Source organism: Pieris rapae, chromosome 5 (genome assembly GCF_905147795.1).
Source record: "Pieris rapae chromosome 5, ilPieRapa1.1, whole genome shotgun sequence".
Lineage (NCBI taxonomy): Eukaryota > Metazoa > Arthropoda > Insecta > Lepidoptera > Pieridae > Pieris > Pieris rapae.
Genome location: NC_059513.1, coordinates 7,495,988 through 7,514,198, shown reverse-complemented (window position 1 = coordinate 7,514,198; position 18,211 = coordinate 7,495,988). Strand labels below are relative to the sequence as shown.

Genomic DNA, 18,211 nt, shown 5'->3' with positions numbered 1-18,211 from the left:
TTGTAAAAGCTAGATTTTAATCCATGTAAAGTCGCACACTCTTTCGTGAACATTATTGTCAGGAAAAGTAAGAATATTCATAAAATCAACACGTCTAGGGATTATTCTAGTCTTTAGTCTGAAATGAAGTAATCAATAAAAACATTCTGGTACGGTAAATGTTATATTGTAAGAAAACTGATAAGAGGAAGAGAACTGAGAAGATCCGAACCTAAAATCAACTAGGTCAGATAGAGGACTTATATATGAATAAATCAACGAAACGACTAATCTTACGTTCCTAATATTTGTAAATAGAAAAAATTTAATTCCGTTTTAAGCGTGGATTACATGAAAAGTACGATTAAATGCTAATACAGGGAACGTTATTTGCTGACGCCATGATTGAATCCTTAATGGGAAGACCACCCGGGAATCAATTTTCCCGTAGTAGAAATGCGCTATTGACGTGAAATTCACTTTTTAGTGTCTGTCTCCGGACAAACGAGAAACTTAATAGCATTATGTCAAAGCAAAGGCAAATTATGTAGGCTTTTAATAGTTTAATAAACACCTAGTATTTTATGTCAAATTATTCAGTTAGCTGTCTTCATTTCATTGAGAGCAAAAGATAATTTTGAAGTATTAAGTAAAGATATTAATATGTTCACAATCAGATATGGTTATACCGTCCAAAGCGTTCTTATGTACGTCGGAAAGTATGTAATTTCATCAACATCCGTTCAGAAACTGAAAGAAACATAAGAACATCATTCATCAGTATTCCGAGAAAATTTTAAGTCTGATTTTTTAAGAATTTGGCAGCTAGAGTTTGATCTTAAACCTGGTAAAGGCAGCATACATACTTCAATTGTTAATTTTGAATAAATCATTTGTAATCCATCCATGGGGTATAGATGAGGTTCTAAAGTCTTCACTAAGAACCCCATCTACCTTATGAATTAATAAAATTCTATTAATAAAAACCTTATTAAAAACTGTTTATCATCGATTAAAACTGAAAGAAGAGAACTAGACTCCGAATCTTATCATTAGAAAACTTTTGATTAGAATGTTCAATAGCCTTTTTATACAAATAAATCCTATTTAATATCTTATTTTTTTTATTGACGTGAATTTAGTTTTTTTAAATGCTATTCAAATTAAGTACGGAACTTTACAGTACAATATACGACGTCCTCTAATGTATCGCATGTAAAGGTAATCAGGCGATTCGATCGGCAATCACTGGATAATGACAGGGAGTTGTTAGGCCAGGGGACTGAGATTATGAGGACAGAGGAATGATGAGTAAAAGTGTTTGTAGCATTCGCACGATTATCATCCCCATGAGGCTATTATTATGTTCTGTTATTTCCTTTCCATGAGAATCGGATACGCTTGAAATAAATACAATCAACCGAGCTTTCCACGCCTTTATAACCGGGACTATTAGTTGGTATAGGTTGATATTAATTTTCATTTGTTTATTAGCGAATTTAAGTAAAACGAGCCTTGTATAAGTGAGACCGGTTTATTAACTTCAACTTCGGACTTCTAAGGACCCAAACGATTTCATCGTTAGTCAGCCAAGAATATATTTATTTATTCACAAAATACATACACAACCCTGAGCCAATACGATAATGTCGAAGAAAAATGAAATATGATAAAATATATACGTATAACATCAAATCCATTCACTACACAATATCGCTACTGACAACTTACTCTAAATATAAAATATTCTTATTAACATAACACACATCATACGATACACAATATTGTTACTGAGTTACCTCCGCGTATATGTATAACTCTATAACATAAACTATAAATAATTTAAATCTGTTACTAATGTTAGGTAAGAAAATCCGACGATAAAAACATGGCAGCCTATCCTACTTAGTTAAAAAGCTCTTAATCCCAAACAGAAGAAAAAGTACGATTGTCATTCGCAAGCATTCACTACTGGTGCGGCATTGTTCCTATCCGATAAGAGAGCTATCTTGTGAGAAAATATAAGTAAACCACTTTATATTACGTGGTAATTTTAGCTGCAAACAACGTGAAAGTTTACATTTTAATCTGATGTAATGGAAATATGATTATTGTGGCCAATGTTTACTTACTCAATTTTGTACCATTCGAAACTTTGTAATTTACAAAAGTTTTTTAAGTGTATAATCCTATTCTAAGTATCCGCTACATCGCGCATAGAAGCCTTCAGATATGAAAATGTATTATTTGGCAATATTAAGCTCTCTTTCGCCCGAACCCAATAATTAATCCACAATCTCAGATAGACAACAATCTGAGATTGTGGATTGTCAGACCTTGACAGTCCATAGATTTCCTATCAGCATCCCAATAACCAAACCCTACTAAATCCATTTTTGGCGACGGATAGAATGCAATCTCTTACGCTCCTTACACTCATATTTGATAATAATCAATATAAACCAAATAAAGTAAATAAAACCGTAAAAATAATATGAAAATATACATGTCTATGTTTAAAACATATCAAATAGCTTTTTAATTACTTTAAAAACTCGTGTAAGTTAATATCATAAGATAGGATAATGGCACCTATCATCCGACCTACCATGGATAGCTTGTATCGACAAATGGCTATTACAATCCGTCGATTGGTTATTGACACACTTTTATAAATATTAGGATTAAGTTTTCTATCTCAAATGGTCAAAAATTGATTTCGATAGGTTATTAGGTTTGGGCGTAGGATAACACTTATTTCACCGAATGGCGAGAGGACGCCGGATTTTGTCACAGCAAAACTATCAGGAAACCAGCAAAAAATAAGGTAAACAAACCTTGCTAAAATTCTAGATACAAAAAGTGTACTTAGTAATTTAGTTAAAAATCTGTATAAAAAATTACATCATCTTAGCGTCGGTCATAAAGCAACTCGTCACTGTCAGACCACTAATGATAAAAATTTGAACATCCCCAAAGAAATTTCTCTTCCCAACAATCGCGGTCAGACAATTGCTGAATAACTTTCATTGTATTCTTTAATAGCTTTTATGTTTGCTAATTCCCTTTAGAGAATCCAATAAGGCGATTTGCACAATGCTTTGACCAAGCCTATTCTATATATAATCACAGTTTCTTTAAGTAATTGAATGATCGTTAAAAGGAAAAGTTGCCTCATGACATTCAAAAATACCAATAGACAATGGTGTGAAAGGTTCTGGTTAGGATAGAGGTATGATTTTGAAACAATCGAAGTGGTCCATTTTGGCTATTATGTGAATTTTACTCGGCTCGTTCAATTATCGCTATTCGAATAGTGTCAGTAGGTAGAAATTGTTATTGCTGTTCGCTACGTTAATGTAACATTTTTATATATGACTGTTGCCTAAAATTTTTTCATCATTGACTAAGATCGTCGGTATCGGTTGTAAACTGATCTCCAGCTCCTCTTAACAGATCTCTATCTGCAGTAAAAGACTACTTTGAGGACATGTAAGGCTGATCATATTTTTACATTTTAAGGTTAGTTATTATATAAAACATATTTATAATATAAACTCGTCCATACTACATTACTGCGACATATATAATAGTAGAGACATTGTCTTTTTTTACCATAGATATAAATTTGCTATACCATACAATCTGTATGACTAATATTAATGATAAATATATAATTATTAGATACATCAATCTCGTAATTTATAGGAAACAGTAAAAGGGATATTTATAGAGTAAATTTGATCCATTCAAACCTAGGTTTACCATACCATTGAAACCGGAAATATTAAGTTTAGTATCAATTAAATTAAAGTAATAAAATTATTTTATAATGACTTATCATTGCGAATTCTACATTTATTACTCAAGTAATAATAAGTTAATAAACATAAACACAAACTTGAAATTACGTTAATAAATGAATATCGCGAATCCTGTCATTAAATGTAATCTTAGAATGGCAATTATATCAACTCTTGCACAATAAACAATTTAACTTTACAATTCTTAACTAGACTAGATGCATCGTGGGAGCTTAAAAATTGAAATGTAAATTAAGAGTTTAAGTTTAAATAGAGCGTGCAAAAATGATCAATCTATGAACATTACACGGATTGCGGTGACGCCGTTAAAAATTTATATTTTAGGTGCTGAACGTACTTTGAAAATAAAAATAAATATTGCACGGCTAAGAAGTTTTAAAGAACAAATATTAGTTTGTCGTATATTGTATAAGTCATTGGAATTGAATATATACGTAAAATTATTAACCATATATATATATTTTTTTGTATTTCCCGTCCCAGGTAATGGCAATATCAAGTAATTTTGTTATTTCGTTCACGTCTTTCATGTATCTTAACCACCAGTGGTTTCATAAACGAAATGATCACAACTTTCACGCGTATGCGTTTCCTGCGTGCAATTTGCAGCGCGACCCTATGAAATGAACCGGGTGAACGGTTGGTGGTGCCGTCGATGCGCAGGCGCAGTCCCGCTCCGATCGTCAACGCGGCCGCACGCACGCCGCGACATGCCTCGTCTTTCGTACGTTATCCTCGCGCTCGTCGCTCTCGCTTCAGCATCCGAACCTTCAAAGCCGCGTATTATAGACTTCAATCCTTGGTCATGGATCCCAAACAACCGAAACAAGTCGCCATCGATCATGGATTATTTCTTCCCGCCATCCAGAACCCCTAAGCAATCTAACTTAGACCCTCCGGCGGACAGACAGCCTCCCACAGTACAAACTACCATGGATGACGCTGCAACCTTGACAACTCTTAATGAGCGTCCGACAACTATGGCAAGAAAATCCCACAATAAAATTAAAACCACTATTCCAGCTCCTCGTCCCACAGCCACTGCTCCACCAAAAATAAAAAAGACTTCCCACAGGACTGTCCCTACTGAGACAACTGTTGAAACAAAAGTCACCCAAACAATTAAATATGAATCGCCAACTACAAAGGTACCGGTAACATCGCGGCCAACAAAACATTACTCCATCCGGCCATTGCGCACCACTGAGACACCATTTGTCCAGGAAACTGCCTCTACGATGAACTTGAACAGCGATATTACTGAAACCATTGCCGTTGAAACACTGGGAACTACCAATGAGATTGTGAAGGAAACTGTTGTGCCGACTCTGAGTACAGATCAGCATTCAACAGAAGGACCTTCAACAATAACCATGGACTCCACGACGTTTATTGACAGCACAACTGAACCAGCAGATAGCCGCGAGGGATACCTTCCGTTGAGAGACAAGCCTCAACAGACTCACGTAAAGATCAATGACCAGACTAAAAAAGAGGTAAGAGACATTTTTTTGCAAAATTTTACTAATTATAATAATAATATTAAATTGAAGCAACTTTAAGGAATCTTAGATAAATAAACACTACAACTAATTTATTTATCACTACATTTTTCTATCTTAACAGTAATTACTAATACGATAGAATTCGAAAATTCCACACCAACTATTCTAGATAAAAACATTAAAAAATTAAACTTATATTCCTAAATCTATCTATCCATAACTAACAATATATATAATATATTGTTAATATAATGTCTTAAGCTAAAACAAAATTACTATAAGTATTAGAAGAAATACAATTGTAAGTCTTTGATCGTTTAATATAAAAGGATAGAATTGGGTTGCGTTGAACTATTTACTCCTTTTTTGTTCCCACCAACATTATCGTGACCATCCTGGCACGACTCTCCTAACATATCTCGCTTCAAATATCTCGTCTATTTCTAAGTTTGACGTGATCCTTTTGTTATTTCACAGTGAAAGTTAAAACAAAATAATTCAGTGATATAATCTAAATAAATATATTAGCAGCAAGATAGTTTAGCGTGCTTTCATTTGCATTTTCACACGTATCTATAAACAGTAGTTACTATTGTCCGGAAATGCGTAAAAAATCTCACAACACTCTCAAATAAATATTCATAATTAACAAAGAAAAGTTTTACATACAAACACTTTTGAATAAATTATCAGGCGTCATTAGTTCTCTTCTACAAAAACCGCAGTAATTATCGTTTAAAATCATCCAATGGTTAGGGTCAGCTCATTTGCAGGCCGGCAAAAACGCAGAGCTCAATAATTTTAAGTTTTGGTAATGAAGGATGAACAAGAGAAATGATAGATGACGCTTTTTTATCATTTTTAATATAGATAATAGCGTCGAGATCATTACTAATATTATTTCTTTATAATAAATCCGAACAACATTTTTTTCAGATTTCCTTTAACAATAATAATAATTAAGAGACTAGGCAATATTTTATCGCCATGAAAAGATTAAACTAAATAAAAACGGAAATAAATTAAGTTATAACATGACTAATTTGATTACTGTGTAGTATTTTTTTAATTTTTAGCCCATTTCTTTAAAGTTATCCGCGTTAAACAGTTGAAATTTTTCGTGGTATTACTATTTGATTAACAAACATAATACATACCTACATATAATATTCATGATTTCACATAATTAGCATTCTCACACAAAAGCATGAAATGCATAAAGTTCTAAAAATTTCTTAAAGGAACAAAAGGTCAAAAAGAACCAAGCGAAGCCCCAACTTTCATCTCATTAACGCTAAGCCACATTGAAAACCATCTTAGGATAAACAAATTTTCTTTCCAAACAATATTCTTAACACTTTCACTACAAGATAGTTCATATACAGAATATTCTAAATGCCAATCAGTTTAATGCATCGTCACTAATAGCTTTTCAAATAGCTTTCCTCCGTATTGTTAAACCGAAAAAGATTTGGAATCGTTTAATTTCGTTCTGATCGTAAAATTTTATGTGCAAAACTACATCATTGGATAATATCCGGCTGAGGATTTCAACTGCGACGCCAAATATTAAAACATTAAACACTCAGTAATAAAACGATACGGTTAACGAAATTGCATACAATTTCGGAATGCTTTATACATTTGCGGTTAATGTGCTAAACATCACGTACCTCTAGCATTCTCACGAATTAAAAACCTTAATTAAGGAATCGTTTAGCACACGGAACATTTTAAAGCGGGGATCATAATTTAAGTAGGGTCAATGTTTTCCATTTTATAAATTTGTTGACTCAGAAATTTATGTATACCTATATTAAAAGTTTATAGCGAAAGTAAAAATTACTTATGTCTAGGCCAATTTAATTAGATATATTAATTATCTTCTATCTGGTGGCAACCTTATAAGATGTTGGGGAAATGTACATAGTGTGCTAGTTCAATGTTCTAAGCAATAGGAACATTTGAGTTATATACGTCAACAAAATCGATCTAGGAATTTGAATCAATGGTAATCGTGTCCAATTAATCAGCACGCATTACGGATAGAAAGTCGATAGTCGTATTTATATTACGGATTCTAAGAGAAAGGGTGTAGTTAGTACTTTAGGTACGAAAGCAAATAACTAGGTTGGTAACTGTGAATGAAAGTGTTTGTGTCAAACATTTAATATATCATGTACTTTCCCTTGAAATTAAATAATCTTCTGTGGCGATTGTAGACACACCTGCAAATGTTCTCTGGTGTATTTCATTAACTGCAAAATCCCTTACATAATTGCCGTCTTGATACGTTTTCTCAACTCAAAAGATCTTGTTACTACTTAATTGTAGAAAGTACTGCTATTGTAACTAATGAAATTAAATCTGTGTGACATTACCTAAATCAATTACAACATTAATTCTACTTTCAGTCGCATTCTCATTCGTTAAATAATATATTACACAACGGTAATCGAAATAATTTCATTCACTTATCTCGAAGTGAATTAACACTCACTCCTTAACAATTGCGAATAAAAGCTTTTTGATCACGATTCTCTAAGACATAAGGAAAGCTATTTTAGAGATTAGAGATTGTATCGCGAATGAGATTGCCAAAATTTGGGATTGAAGGCTTCTAGTTTGTTTGAGTAATACCGACAATGCGGACAAAGACTTTGATTATAACACAATTATCATTTTCGTAGTAAAATAATAATCTGAAAGAATATAGAACAGATAAAACAAATGTAAATAATGCGTATTGTATGACAAATAAAAATGTATAGATCATACAATGGACAAACGAAGGAATCTTGAATTTAGATAGTGATAAAAGAGTGGCGGAGAGTTTATTGCCAGTTCTTCTCTTCCGTTCTACGCCCTTGATTTGAGAACTGGCAGTAAATGTAAAATTAGAATCATTTAAAGTATATTTTGACGTTCATAAGTGTACATTATGTTACTTATATGAATAAATGATTTTTGACTCGATTTGATATTAGTTCAGTATGGTTACTGAACGATAAGAAGAATCATGGTACAATCATTGAAATGTTAAGATATATAAGAACTTTTTATGTTAAAACTAGTTGTTTGTGGTTTTACAAATTATTATCAATTACAACGTGTGCGTGATGATTTCGCGACAGCTCGCAAAGTTACGGTTTAAGTCTACGTGCCAGATTGTGGGTCGTCTATGTGTGTCTATGGATCAGGACAAAATGTGTTATCATAGCCTGATTTACATTTACTGTATCATTATATTAACGGTCGGTATCAACGATTATGGATAAATTAGTTCAAGCATATTTTGAAATTACACGCGGACTTGTTACTTAAACTTAGATGATCCAATAAATATCAAAGTTGTAAGTAATACAGTCTTTTTTATTTCCCGATCCTTAAGTTCCATTATAAATGGTGTTAGTATTTACTTAAAGCTGCTAGCAGTAATATCTTGTCGTCTGCGATGACTGCATAAGGACCAATGGCTGCCATTCTTTTATTAGTTGACCTTCTTTTCGGCCAGCCCTTGTAAGTAATATTATGTACAAATGATAAAATGCTAGGTCTCATAATAGACTTAGGACGACAATACAATTGTCATTTGAAATAGCGCAATTACCTTTAGTAATCATAGAGATGAAACAGAGAAATGCGCCAAACAATTTACAGAAGCTTCGCAAATCTTCCACGGTGACACGCATTATAACAATTTATACGCTACTAATTACACGACAGTAATAATAGGTAATATGAAAGCAACAGGCTAGAAACACGAAGAGATGGACAGGTTCCGTGCGTAGTTGCAATTTGTACATCCGCCGTGCGTCGACCGACTTTGACTTCTCAATTATCAATTCAAGGCCATTGCTGCATTATTGCATAACGATTGATACGTTAGCCATTGATTCACTTACAACGTCCGGAAATTCTGTGACATGCCGTTACTTATGCACCTGTGATCTATAAATTTATTTACATCAAATATAATGCTTTTACTACAGCATATGTCACAATACGAAAATACATTTTACAAATTATGCTAAACATAAATGTTACAAAGAATTATGAAAATGTATTAATTACATGCCCAATTTTAGTTTTTAGTAGGACATATATATTTTTTACAATTCGGATTGATACCAGTGATAATGTACCTTAAATTACAATGCTTTTAATTTAATAAGAAAAAAATGTTTATGTAGTTAAATAAGTAGTGTTTATTCTGTGTATTCGCATTTTATATATTGGCTTTATCATTTTTGTTTTGCATTCAATGCGTTGTGATTACACTTCACTGGGCACAAAACAAAAGCGACATAGGGTAATTTTCTTAGCAATATTAAAGAAATAATAAGTATTTGGTTTAATACATTGGTACTGTGGTTAGATTAACCACTACAAGCCTCAATCTCCAGTACAGGAACGTACGTTTTTATTCATATTTTATGGTTGGTTAATATCGTGTAATTTGTATTTTTCAATTACTTCATTTCTTTACCGCTTTTTGCAATCATAAACGGCGCATGCATATAGAAATACTTTTATTATTTACAATGTTATTATCTTAATTTCATTCTCGTATAGGAATGAAATGACTGATGAAAATAAATTAAACAAATTTAGAATGACCTATAAAATAAGAATGTCACTATCCCTTACATAGTCTTCTCTCCTTAAGTGTTGAAGAAAAACTCAGTGACGTGGTCTATAAACATGACTTACGGGACTTGGTAAGTAAAAACTGGTTTAACAGTGCAATCGCTGTTAGAACTATTTTTTACAATGAAATACGTAATCCAAGATTTGCCCATAGCGGCTCACGTCAAGTGTTACATTGATTTATACAGACTCATCGACATAAGTACAGTTGCGAATAAAAAGGTAATTGTACAATTTCGTAGTAAAATAAAAATAATTTTGTGCACATTTCACTTGATGAAGTTGACCGTTCAAAATCGTAACGTTTGTTATGACAGTAATTAAGAAAGTTCTTATTTTGGTACCTTGTATGTAGGTTAACAGTGCAATGAAGATAAATTAAAATGTACTATACAAATATGTTTCACGAAAGCGAAACTAACAACTTTATTGTAGAAAGTGTATGAAATCAATTAATCTGCCGAATTGTATTCGATTAGCTTAATTTATGGTATTTACAATTGTAATGGAAATGTTGATTTAAAGGTCACAGTTCTCTGAAGCATTATACCACTTTTAAGAAAACGCAATTGACCTAGTTGAGTATATGACAAATATATCAACTTACACTGTAGAATATATAAGGAAAACTGAAATGTAGTGACAAATTTCTGATAATACTTACTCCATACTTAATAAATAAAAATAGAATTAAATAAAGCCCAACGACTATTGATGGCTTAGTAAATTTGCATTTTTTTAATTAATTATGTTTTAGATGCAGATTCTACTATTATAAACAAACTTACATGTTAATAAGCTTAATAAAACAAATAAGATAAGATTGAGTTGCTTTAAGCTTTTTGATTAAGATTAATAAAACCATTCGTGATTGAGTGGTTTTTAATGATTACTTTAGTGGCATCCCTGAATGCTGGTAATTACGCAGCCTATGAATGACAGGTAATTAAGCATTTAAATAGGCTTCAAATTGACATTGCTATGGCATTCGGTAAAAGTTTCGTTTCATATAGTAACATTTACTTGGTAATATTTTATTAAAGAAACACCTTAATTATATATGAAATACGCGATATACTTTTTCATATAAACTATTCACTGTTGATTGATAAGGTTATCTTTACACTGAATACTTATTTAATCAAACAAAAAAAATGCGACAATAAACTTTTTAAAATGATGGAATTAGTCGTTAAATATGAAAATCAAAATAACAATTATAATTAAATAATATTTGATATTACAGGCTAATATTGCATTATTTTAAATCGTAAACATTAATATGTATACCTTTTACTTTTCGTTTTTAAATAATATTAATTTTTAATACTAAGAGATACGCGGGTATGAATAAGTATTTTTATTAGACCAAACCTAATTTCACTTTATATGTATTTCAATGGAAGGAAAGTATAGAAGTATGCTAATTGTATGTGTTAGAAAACATTTTCACTCTCAGCAAATCGTGAATGTGACCATTAGGTATGTATTTGGAGCACCATAGAGCACTTGTGACAAACCATTAATGCTCACTAAACATACAGTGTATTACGAACAGAAACGGAATTACTTAGACTATGAGCTTTTGGCCTGCGTCTACATAGGCACTTTGTACAAAATGCACGAAAAACTTTCTGAGAGATTTACTTTAAAAGTAATGTTGACAAAGTTGTGTCTTATAATGTATGAGACATTGATCTGACAACTGATCTGAATTAATTATTCCGCATTCGATTATTGAATCTTATTAAGCCACACTGTAAGCAAGACAGTGTTGAACTAGTGGCTAGAGAGTGAGCCTCTATAGCCCTTGTGTTTGAATAAGGTCTCTAACGGACTTTTCTTCCTATGTGTGCAATTAACACTCGTATGGCGAAGAAATTGGTATGCCTTAGAACGAAAAAACGGTGTCGTATTTCAGGCGCTAAATGATCATGTTTTTGGCAACTAAAAATAATTAAACATAAAGAAATCTCAAGCCAAGTAGCGCTTCTGTTTTTTTATCAAAAGGTTTCTTATTGCAACAATTGCCCTTTCAATATACCTTGTCAATTTAAGTGAAAGTTAAAAAGGCCCAATTGATTACCGGTTAAAATGAATTAACTATGAAAAGTTTGATGGTTCAAATATTTGATTGGATTGTATAAGAAACTAACGCTTTCGTATAAGACAAGTTAATTTAGATAAAAATGCCAAGTATCTTCTGTACCTACTCTTTATGAGAGTAGATAAAATACATATATTTATACATACTCGTAACGATGGATATTGTTACCTCCCTAAATAAGTTATGTAGTAAAACATACATATTTTTAGAATCAATACAAGTTCTAATTAATGATTTAATCTTACCGTATTCGAAAAACACCTTACCTGAAACAACATAACATATTATTCACATTACGCATAATTAAAACATCAATCATACAGGCATTATAAAAACTTGTTTGTATGTCATTATGTCATAAAAATAAAGCAATACAAACTGACCTCTTCATTTATTAGTAATCGAAAGTAATGCTTGAAGTTATTTAAGAACACGTGGTTGGCTACACAAAAAAATTAATCAAAATTATGTAAGAGTCTGACAGCTTGTTAACATAGAATTTTTCATCTTTGGCTTTGTTCTGACGAGTTCTATCGATAGTCTATCGAGTTAAGTAATTTTAGAATTTGTATTCTCTACAAGTCATTTTAAAGATGTGTTTTTATATATCATAGCAATTACAATTATTTGATACTATCTTACTCATATTCAATATAGCATTATCATAATTCGATAAAAAATATAAATGGATAATTAAGTTAAATCCGTCAATGACTGACACATTTTTCAAAATAAGAGCGTATAATTTGCATAATCCATTAGTCTGATTTAACTATCATAGGATTTAGTACCTCAATACTCGAAGCAATTCCGTCGATAACATTTACCCACATATATCGAACTAGTTTTTCATAACGGTCAAGAAAAATAAATGCAATGAAGTATCATACATGTTACATCAATTATCTCAGAACTATTATATAAAACGTATATAATATAATTACTTTTCTCGTATCCGGTTGCCAGAAGCACACTTTACAAGCCAATTTTAAACGCATTAATATACAATTAAAAGGTGCGGAGTCTGTCTAATGAAGTAATGATTCAAAAGATGTATCGTTCCGAGTTCTGATCTATGCCTGTTATACTTGAGAGCTTAGTAATGAGGTTTAATTTACAAGAGGTTATCAAATATATGTATTTATTTAAAATACATTCAAAAATATTTTAAGGAAATTGTATGGTAGATTTTTTTTTGCAGAATATATAACGATTGGATTATTAGCTAGTGGCGGTGTGTCGATTGCGTATGCGTATTGTCTTTACTAAGTAAATGACTAAGAATCACAGGCTCATACAAACACATTCAAAAACCTTATTACTAAAGATAAAGTACAGAAATATGATATGAATTTGACACATCAATAAACCATAACACGCACTTGCTGCAAGCGTTTTAAGCATTCTCCGGATGTGAAAAATGTGATACAAATCTCTGTATATATGGTAGAAATTGTCAATACGCGTGATAATTGCTTTTGCTTATATATAAGGATTGTGAGAATAGTCCTTTTACGGATTGAAAAACGGTAATCGTTACGTAAAAGTAGAGAAAATCTAGCACGAAGTCTTCTAGGAAACTATTTGCAATAAAGCGGGTTTATGTTGACTTGCAGCTGATATTTTTGGCACATCTAATGCGCTGTACTGCTACTTTTCTTGTATTACCGTTATGTTACAGTAAGTTCTGATCTAGGGTCATCAAAAGCTATGTGAACCGTGATAACATCAGTAGGTGTTAGGCAGCGAACGTTAGACAAAACACACACGTCATATTTGGAAATACGCACAAGATTCCGATTTGATCTGCGGTGAAATTCAACTTTCTCTTCGTGATTACTGCAAAAGCGGATAAAGGATTTTATCATTGTGCGGATACAGTAATGTTTTTTTATATAACACGGTTTCAACATGCTCTCACGGTGGGTTGCATAAATTTTATATTAAAGAAATCTGAATATTTTTATGAGTATAAATAAAAATCTGAAGCATTAACGAATCGTTATGGTCTTTATTTTTAATTATAAAAAAGAAACGTAAAATTCTCAATAACTTGGTATTGGTTTACGATAGGCTGCGATTGCGCAGCATTCAACAGAATAATGCTCAATAAACCACTGTGTCAGCTAGCGGTATAAGGCTTTTTTCCCTTTTCATGTCTTAACCGTTGTCCGTCTAATGATTCGATAAGCCTGTCTTAATAGATATTAACAGAGGCAAGTATTTTCAACATTTACCGTCGATGTCGTAATCGAATATGGTTTAAAAAGTATAACTCTTGATTCGAATTTAGAAATCAGTTATTCCTGGTATTTATTTACAGTTCGGATACTTAAAATCTCTTACAATCTGTGTTTATATATGTAAAGTTATAAAAATCGCGACCCTGCTATGAGTCGTAACTCATCTATAGATTGACTGAAAAGCAAAAGTTCGTACATCAGGATAGCATGTACGTAAAAAATCTAGTTCACTTTTCGTTTCAAATCTTTAATGATGGTATCGATGATAAATAGTGCGATTATTCAGCACAAAAAATGGCCGTTGCGTACTTAAATGGGCAGATCGCCTCTCACTACTAACTGTTGCAAACTGCTTTGTCGCCACTGACACTAAATATCATGACAACTGTATCTATGTTTAGGAAGGCCGGTCAATACTTGTACACGGTACGTTTCTGAAATTACTTTGTTATTCTATTTTTATTACCTAGTTTATAGGATCGTTCGTTATTAAAATGTATATGTTATTAACAATAAGTTTATATGATATTACATATTGCAGCGATCATGTCACACATAGCTTTCAAAGTAGTTAAATTTGAACGAAGGTAAAATCATTAAAATATAAGCACGTCCGATATAATGAAAGCTCGCGATTTGAATCGAAAGTTTCGCCTTAAGACCGTGAGAAGATTACGTTCACGTATTAAATGTAAAAATACAGATAAACAAATCTCACATTTCACCGCAAATAATTATTGGGATGATCACGATATCAATGACCCGTGTTCCACAATCGGACATTGCTTGTGATATCGGAAACGTGATCGTTTCTTAGTTGTTGTGCGGTTGGTAACGAAAGTCTACCCACATTGGCTATCGAGTATGCATGTATCACTTGACTTAGAATTTTCATGGTTTGACGCGGGTCAAGCGCTCAATCAGAACAATGAATTCTTAAGAATGATCTGGCATAAAAGGTACAACTTGATATTTAATATAATAACAAAATGTAGCCTTAATATATTCTGACGACTTTCTTTCTAAATTTAAAATTCTGTACAAAATCAGGTCGCTTATGGCGGATTTGACCAAGTCCTACGTTTGGGATCGATGCCATTAGGGTACTTACTGCCGGACTGAATATCTATATATATAAAAGAAAGTCGTGTTAGTTACACCACTTATAACTCAAGAACGAAAGAACAGATTTGAGTGAAAATTGGTATGGAGGTAGCTTAGAGCCAGGAGACGGACATAGGATACTTTTTATCCCGTTCGACAGCGTTCCCGTGGGACTTGACATGAAACGTCAGTCACTATAAAAAGTGGTATAACAAATAAGAATCAGACTTGGAATAATAAAACGCAAATGATAGCTATGTAATTGACGTATAATGACAGCTGTGTAATGACGTATATATGACAATTTGATATTTGTAAGAAATCAATATTCAAAATATTTCTATTAAATAAATACGTTTAATTATTTTTACAATTTACAATTTAATTATAATGATAGTGCTATTGCCCATTCGTATAAACAGTGAAGAGAACTATAAAACTCGGTATTGTCGTATGTATACAGTTCATCCAAAGAATGATGAATGTTTCTATTTGTTGTTGTTGTCGAATGACGCATTTAATCGAGTATTGGAACGGGAACGTGAATATGATCACCAGGAATTAGATTTAGTAGTTCAAACGAATGTACCCCTGTTGAAATACCAACAAAAGGAAGTTTATGATACTTTAATGAAGGCAAACGATGATGAAAATGGTGGTTTATATTTCCTAGATGCCCTTGGTGGAACTGGCAAGACATTCCTCATGTCATTAGTTTTAGCAACTGTTCGGGCGAGATCCAACATAGCGGTTGCAGTTGCTTCTTCTGAAATAGCAGCCACATTGTTAGAAGGATGCCGTACGGCTCATTCAGAATTAAAATTACCGTTAAATCTTCAAACTATTGGAGAACCAACGTGTAATATTGCAAAACACTCAGCAATGGCCAAAGTTTTAGCGGCATCGAAAATCATCATCTGGGACGAATGCACAATGGCGCATAAACGTGCATTGGAAGCACTTAACCGAACATTAAAAGATTTACGCAATGAATCGAGATGTTTTGGAGGAGCAATGATTTTACTGTCTGGCGATTTCCGCCAAATACTGCCAGTAATTCCAAGATCTACGGCTGTCGACGAAATAAACGCTTGCCTCAAATCGTCAAATCTATGGCGCTATGTGACGAAACTGCAGCTGACAACAAACATGAGAGTTACATTGCTTACTGATAAAAAAGAAGAAAAAGAATAAAGATGTAGATGACCTGAACTACATAATGGTATGCGTTTGGTGGTTAGAAAATTGAAGAACAATGTAATTTACGCTACGATAATGATAGGAAAATTCAAAGGTGAGGAAGTTCTTATTCCGAGGATCCCGATGATCCCAACCGATATGCCGTTTGAATTTAAAAGACTTCAATTTCCGATACGTCTTGCATTTGCCATGACCATCAACAAATCACAAGGCCAATCCTTAAAAGTTTGTGGTTTAAATCTAGAACATTCATGTTTTTCCCATGGTCAATTATACGTGGCATGTTCACGGGTCGGAAGACCATCAGCGTTGTTTGTTTTTGCGCCTGATAATAAAACAAAAAATGAAAAAATGTGTATCACAAGGTACTTAAGTGAAGAGCAACCTATGTACTAAAATACAGAAATAATAATGAATGATTAATGTAGGTATTTAATTTTTTTGTATATTTTCCAATAAAAAAACCCAAACTGCTTATTTATTGCCATTAAGGCGGAACAAAGTTCGCCAGGTCAGCTAGTAAATAATAATTCAAATCACGTGTAGCGAAATTCGCAATACAAACGCATACAATCTTGAGTATGCATGGTTTGTTTATCTAGCCGGAAAGGAAATAACACAATTACATCTTCGATGAGAAGTAATTGTTTGTTTTCTAAAGAAATGTCTCATTGATAGAATTTTCGCATTGTTGGTTCCGTGGAGATGAAAGATGGAGTGTTTTGAATAATAATAACACATGAATGGGAATAGATGCACTTGTTGAATATAGAAATAATAAAAGATTTATTTACCTTTTATAAAGGAGGCTTTATATGTTTAAGTTAAAAGTATTTATAACAATTTGCAAGACATAAATATTTATTGCACTTAATCATACACAGTTATAATTAATACAAATAATGTAATATCTACATGGTGACTAAAAAGCAGAGTGATTATAATGAAATCACAACGCGGGAAATAAGGATGAAAGAGTAAAAATAATTAATATGATTACATATCGTAAAAATTGGCATGTTATCTATTAGAAACCTCTCTTAATCATCTCAATAAGGATAACAATATAGAAATTATTTCAATTACATATAATTCATAACATTGTGTAACTATATTAATATGCGTACAAATCGGAGATAGCTATTGTATAGTTCCATTCGGTCTGATAACCTTAGATGCTATTGTGGTCATAAAAAACAGTGACGTACAAGAAATAGCCTCTTCATTTTACTAAATGAGTTGCCACTTGTAAAATTGAGCTTCATACGTCGGTAGCATTGAATGGCTATTTGATCGCCATAACACTTTCTCGCCTTTTGTGTTGAATAAACATAATATCATTATGGTGCGTTTGTCATCCCCTGTTCAATTTACCTCGGATAATTGATTGGGAATAATGTTCACGGCTCTACAAGATTTCGCTGAGCGCGTCGAATGTTAACTGTTGTTTTTATGATCCCCAGTTTTTGCTCGATGCCTTGGAAACGGAGTCAATGTTATAAAATCTTCTTTATTTTTATAAGGCACCGTGAATTGGCGAAATAGCCTATTTTAAATTAGGTCATAGTAATGTATTACTGTAAACTTATAATTATTTAA

General features: G+C 32.4%; 2 protein-coding genes across 2 annotated transcripts in view; one reads left to right on the top strand and one right to left on the bottom strand.

The window, feature by feature from the left end:
* Window positions 1-18,211, bottom strand: part of LOC111000630 (elongation factor-like GTPase 1) — an 87,439-nt gene that overhangs the window by 31,977 nt on the left and 37,251 nt on the right. The window lies entirely within an intron of this gene.
* The window catches only part of LOC111000631 (zonadhesin), a 44,768-nt gene continuing 31,004 nt past the window's right edge, over window positions 4,448-18,211 (top strand). Inside the window, exon 1 of the mRNA XM_022270151.2 lies at window positions 4,448-5,299. Within this exon, the coding sequence (XP_022125843.2) occupies window positions 4,514-5,299 (786 nt within the window). The 5' untranslated portion in view covers window positions 4,448-4,513. The remainder of the gene's footprint in view (window positions 5,300-18,211) is intronic.